The sequence below is a fragment of the Citrus sinensis genome, chromosome 7, assembly GCF_022201045.2.
Source record: "Citrus sinensis cultivar Valencia sweet orange chromosome 7, DVS_A1.0, whole genome shotgun sequence".
NCBI classification, from domain to species: Eukaryota; Viridiplantae; Streptophyta; class Magnoliopsida; order Sapindales; family Rutaceae; genus Citrus; species Citrus sinensis.
Window position 1 is genome coordinate 26,621,274 of NC_068562.1, and position 6,384 is coordinate 26,627,657.

At 28.5% G+C, this 6,384-nt stretch overlaps 1 protein-coding gene across 1 annotated transcript; it reads left to right on the forward strand.

Moving 5' to 3' along the window:
- Positions 1–3,624: 3,624 nt before the first annotated feature.
- LOC102627186 (zinc finger A20 and AN1 domain-containing stress-associated protein 6-like) lies at positions 3,625–4,788 on the forward strand. Its single transcript, XM_025092428.2, has 2 exons — positions 3,625–3,848; positions 4,053–4,788. The coding sequence occupies exon 2, from the start codon at positions 4,065–4,067 to the stop codon at positions 4,578–4,580; it is 516 nt and encodes a 171-aa protein (XP_024948196.1). The 5' UTR covers positions 3,625–3,848; positions 4,053–4,064; the 3' UTR covers positions 4,581–4,788.
- The last annotated feature ends 1,596 nt before the right edge of the window (positions 4,789–6,384 follow it).

The following is a 6,384-nucleotide window of genomic DNA, read 5'->3' on the forward strand; positions in this document are numbered from 1 at the left end:
ACATACCGTTTCACTATCTTATCACAAAATCTTACATTTTATTATTATTTTTTTATTACCACTTACTAAAATTATGACATCAACATAATGTTATAGTGGTAAAACAACTTTGTACCCAATTTTAACTAAACTTGTTATATCATAAAATTTGAAAAACAAAATTGTTTTTTCAACCCCAGATGTTAATTTACTAATTTTCTTCACACCCTCTATATGTCTCATAATTCAAACTCTAATGACTTATCAAGTAAAATTACTTGAAAACTAATTAGCCAGACTTTTGGAGATTTTCATTTTGTATTGGTAAAATCATAATGCTAAATGTTAAAAATAAAATTTTAGAATCTAAGATTTCATTTAAAAAATATCGGCCTCTATCATTACTAAAATAAATAACAGGTTTTTTTAAAATAAATAATATACAACATTTTTTGGGTAAAAGAAGATTATATCTATTTAATACAGTATAAAGATTAAAAACCTAGATGAGAATTTTAAAGAATAATCTGGTTGAGAAAATACTTTTGTTAAAAGTGCACAGAACTTGCAACGTCAGCTAGGCAGAGGACAGAGCAGCTCCGCGATAATCGAGGCGAACGTGTTCCGTCACTCACTGACAGCAACAGATCCACGATGCGCACGTGTACAGAGGAACCCTGTTCGCCTCAGGGAAATAATATTTAGATCCCTTTTGTTTATCGTTTTTACAAAACGGAACATATTTGGTCCATTTATATCAAACAAGTTCTACTTTTTTTTTTAAAAAAAAAAAAGACTAAATATCGTTTCCACTAAAAACTTTGAGGGATGACGAAATTTAGCAACATATTTGATCCATTTGTATCAAAAAAGTTCTACTCTTTTTTTTTTAAAGACCAAATATCGTTTCCACTAAAAATTTTGAGGGATTTTCCAGAATATTGGCAAATTTAGTATTTTAAATTAAAAACAGATTGCGTGGTTGGTTTGGTATTTTGAAAAAAAAACCACATTTTTTTGTAATATCTATATTTTAATTTTAATCATAAAATTGCATTAAAAATTTAACCATAAAAATATGTAAGTTAAATTTATTGCTCGTGACACCTAGCTCATCGCAGCCGCACTTCCTATGCCTTCTAGTAATATAAGATTGATGCAATAAGCTTTTAATAAATATAAATTTTGTATTTTTTAAGTTTAATATTATTGATATTTTATTTTGATCTGATTAATTTTATTTATTTTACTTTAATGACCTGAACCTAATGATTGATTAGCAAAGTTGAGTTTTAATTTATTTGATTAAATGTTAACAGTAATTATCCGAAATTTACTTATTAGTATAGTTGACAATACTTGTATATTAATTAAAAGATAGAGTAAAGCATTAATCTTAGAGATGATGATTTATAACAGAAATATTTTATGTTAGATTGGCATATTTTGTGTATTTGTATTAATGTTGATGTATTTTGTGCATTTGTTTTATTGCTGAAACTTTAATTTCTCATTTAGATTAATAAAATTTAGAATTAAATTTTTTATGCAGATTTTTTAGGTCATTGTTATAAATTTATAGTTTGAATTATATAATTTAAATTTTTACATATTATTGAAGCCATTTTTCTAACATTTGTAATTTCAAATCTGTAAATTTCAAAAAAACCACTGTAGGTTGATAGATTTTTTTTTAAAAATAAAAACATGTAGCGGACTACAGGTGGATTTAGGAATTTAATTTTTTTTTTAGTTTGTGTCTGGTAATGACAAATTCACAATATGCCACACCCATTGTCATCCCTAATTTGAATCTCGGAGGATGCAAAGTAGCTTAATATATTAGATGGAAAGCTTTTCACTCACACTATAAACTCGTTAACATGCAAAGCTAATCTAACCAGTTCACGAGCAGCTACAATACAAGAACAACACACATGATGAAAACTAAAATATTGAATTTGTTGCAGCCTTTGTAAAACATTTCTAATTACTCAATAAAGGTACTTGTTATCTTATATAATAATGTAAGGTACACAACTGTCCTTCAATCGTTCGATGAAAATCTAACGGCTGTAATTATTTAATTGTATTTTGATAAAACTAATAAGATTTTAGTATAAATATTTTTAAAAACTTATTAAAAATATTTTTTTTAATCATTAACTCATGCACTTATTGAAGCTCGAACTTAAGGCCTATGCGGCTAAGCTCTAATAAAGCCTTACCATTGGGGTTAGATATTGATTTAAAATAAACAATTAAACATGTAAACTTTTCTTTTTAAAAGATATTAAAATATATTAAACTAGTAATACGATTCATTGATAGATTGGGTGAAGCTAAAGTTTGGCTTCAATGGGAAGGAGCAATCTTCCTAAAATTCAGGTCTTAAATTTAACCCTAAATGGGTATGTGAATTAAAAAATCGACTTAGTATTTTACATTCTCTATGTGATTATAAATAAATTAGATTTATATCGACCAAAATTAATAGCACAATAACTGGCCTAGCATACGAACTAAAATGCCCACCTTAGGAGTGCGTTTATAAGATAGGATAAGATTTGTCTCAAATAGTCAAATACTGTGTTTTATCCCACGGTCAAACATGCCTTAAGGGTTAAGTTTAGCTCATAGGAGCATTCATAATTCAAGTTAATCCGCTCAATCCTTTTAATCCGTAAAAAATTGACTTGTGGATTGGTGAATTGAATTGGATTGAAAATTTAAAAATCCACAGTCGGTAAATTGGATATGAATTTTCTTTTGTATATTTGCAAAAATCAGTGAAGCCGTAAAAAAATAAAAAATAATTATTTAATTAAAAATAAAACTTATAAATGTGAGATTACTACTTACTATTAGATAAATAAGTTAAATGTAGTTATATTAACACTATATTATATCTTATACAGTAAAAATATAAAATTAAATAAAAATTAAATAATTGAATAATTAAATAAACAAATATAATTTCCTAAACAGTAAAAATTCTAAAGCAAAACAAAAAATTCTAAGCCAAACTAAACACTTTAGCATAAAAACCGAACCTTTATCCCATTAAACTCACAGAGCCATCACTTTTTACCTCACCATTTGAGGTAATTAAGTTTAATTTCTTACTTTCTTTTCAAGCTTTTCATACATTGATCTAGATTTATTTTTTCTTTTTATTTATTTTTTCCTTTTGGTGTGTTATATTTTGAAACTTTGAATATATTAATTTTAGCTTTATTTAAAAAATTAATTTTGAATTTAATCAGTAGTAAAATAATTTTTATATCAATTTTTTAATTGTTTCTTGAATTCGATAAAATTAAAAATTTTTAATCCACAAAATAATGAATTAGATATGAATTAGGTCAGACATCGATCCCCAAGCATATGGATTAAATTTATTATTTTACGGATTAGATTAGATTTAAAATTTGTAATCCGCAAAATCGTATGTTGCATATGCATTAATGTCCGATTTGCAAAATTCGATTTGTGAACACTCCTAGTAGCTCATAAGGAGTTACGGGATGGGGACCTATTTGATATTAATCGAAAATTATGTTCTTATTTATGGAAATGCAATACTAAAGGGATCAGAGTGTCATCACTCCTCCACATATATAAACAAGTTCAAAAATGGAAATTTAATTTTTTACAAAATTATCTTCTTCGTCTCTCTTCCATCTTCGAGACCCCCTTTCTACAATTTTCCACCAAAACCCTCGAATCTCTGATACTTCAATCACTTATCAGCAAATCACAGCCGTTGATTTGAGTCTATGGTCTCTCGATCTGTATTACCTACCCGAAAATTCCCTCTTATTTGCGTTTCTGCCATCGTGAATTGAATTCGTCCTCATCTCAACTGTGTATGTTGCCCTTGATCGTTTACGTTTCTTATTTTATTAAAGTTATGTCTTATTTATTCTTTTTAGCTCTTGAATTATGAAAATTTAATTTAAATCCTCTTATTTCAGATTCATGTTTAAAGGGTTTAGTTTTTTTCTCTTGTAATTTGGAAATTTTAATTTTATTTAATTTTTCTAAATTTTTTGCCTGGTTAATTGAAAAAGAAAAAAGAAAAAATGGAGCAAGAATCACAAAAGAGAAAGCTAGAAGAGACTAGCCACGAGACTCAAAACGCTCCAATTTATTGTGCAAATAATTGTGGATTTTTTGGAAGTGCAAGCACTAATAATCTTTGTTCGAAGTGTTACAAAGATTATCTTTTGAAGCAATCCAAAAACCCTAACCCTAGCCCAATTGAAGAGGAAAAGAACAAGAATAAAATGAACATTGAACAAATTGAAGCCAACCCAGTTGGGGGTGTGGTTGAAAATAGAGATCCGGCTGCCCAAGTTGTTGTTGTTGATGAAGGGGCATCTTCGGAGAACCCTGAAAAGCGGCCTGCTAACCGGTGCAGCTTTTGCCGCAAGAGGATTGGTTTGACGGGGTTTAAATGTAGGTGTGAGCAGACATTTTGCTCCTTGCATCGATATTCTGATAAGCACAACTGTGTGTTTGATTACAAGAGTGCAGGGCAGGATGCCATTGCTAAAGCGAACCCTGTTGTGAAGGCGGATAAGATTGAGAAGATCTGACAAGGAGTTGTGAAATGTGGTGGGCTTTAGGTGGTTCGATGAATGGACTATGGTTTTAATGATAATAAGCTGCTAGTACTATTGCTTCGGTATTTATTTGTGTCTGTGTACAGTTGGTTGCTTTATTATTGCATAATGGAACTCAATGTCAAAACATTTGGTTTATATATCGTTCAGTGATATTTCATTAGCCTTGAATTGTGCTGAATTGATGTTGTTGTGTATATGTTTCATTGCTTTTACCAGTTGTTGTTTGGTAGCTATCTGTAGCTTTCGTGTCTTTGTTCAGTTATTGTGCCATAGCAGTAATATCTTTTCCATATATATGGAGACATGAGTTATGTTTAGAAAATGATATTTGATTGATGAAATTACCACATCTTTGGGATACAATGTGTGTTGTTAATGAATTTGGTTCTCTTCTAATATGAACTTTCTTAGCTGTAAATATTGTGCATTGAAAGTCCGTACAAGCAGCGAATTCATATTCTCCATATAATAGTTTAGGAATGGGGTTTAATTAATTACGAACGCAATCATCTTGACTTTGATGCTGATACAGCAGCAGCTTAGGATCATCTTAAGGGATATCAATTATACAAAGCATCTGTTTCTTGATTTAGCATTTGATGACCTGCGCATTAGATCTATATGAAATTCAGTACATGTTATTTCTTTTGCACATAATCCTCTTCTATTGCTTTTATAGTGGAATGATCCGATATCTATGATTGAGCTCTTAGTGTTGTTGGCACATTGCTTCCGATTATTCCTGCTGTTCCCATTATGCTTTTTTAAGGGATGTTACTATTGGAAGAAAATGCTGATATTTTCAATAATGTTTTTTAAAACTCTTTCGTCCAGTCTTTAGCTACTGCTTGTCAATGAAACCCAAACTTTACATACCCTGGAAGTTTGAAATAATCTTAAATAAATGAATATTCAGTTTCTTGTCCCACAAATCACAATGAATGGAAGGAGAGATTTTATATATATATTTATACTAATTTGATTATTTGATTTTATTTTACTTGTCTACTTGGGCATGTTTCTTATCTTGTTTAGTATACTACTTTTACGGTAATCCGAGCATGCTTTCAAAAGTCAGAATGTATAATTTGAAAATCAAAATTATGTTTTCATAACTAAAAATAAAAAATGGTAAAGATACAAAAAATTCTTATTAGTTGTCTAAGCTCATGGCATAAAAGTTTTCGTTTTAGACAATTAGGTGATTTTTTGTTACAGTGATAAAATAGTCAAATTAAAATTATGTTAAAATAACATTAATGATCAAACAACAGTTGGGAGATTTATGTTAAAAAAATTTAATTACTTAATTGTTTAAAATTTTTCTTTATTTTAAATTTAAAAACGTAATATGTATTTTTTGTAAATAATTTTTTGAACTGGGTGGATTTACTACACGTATAGTGGAAATATATCCCTACCTAGTCATAATATGAAGTATGAAAATTTATGGAGGGTAAATTATCATTTGCGTACCTAATTTTTTAGATATGTTCGACCGACTAGTAGAAGTACCTTTTTTTTCATTTAAGATGATTCAAAATTTTTATTTTTGGAAAAAAATTATTTCCTGAAACAATTCATTTTTTATTATTAAGAACCTTTTAAATATAGATATATGCCCGAAGAAATACACAATTAATGTTTAAATCCGAAGCTTAACAAATAAAATTTCTAGAAATATCTTCAGATTAATGTTGTTGTATTAATTTGTCAACATAATTTATATCACGAAACCGTATCATTCAATGATCTAATTGCCACGTTAATGAAA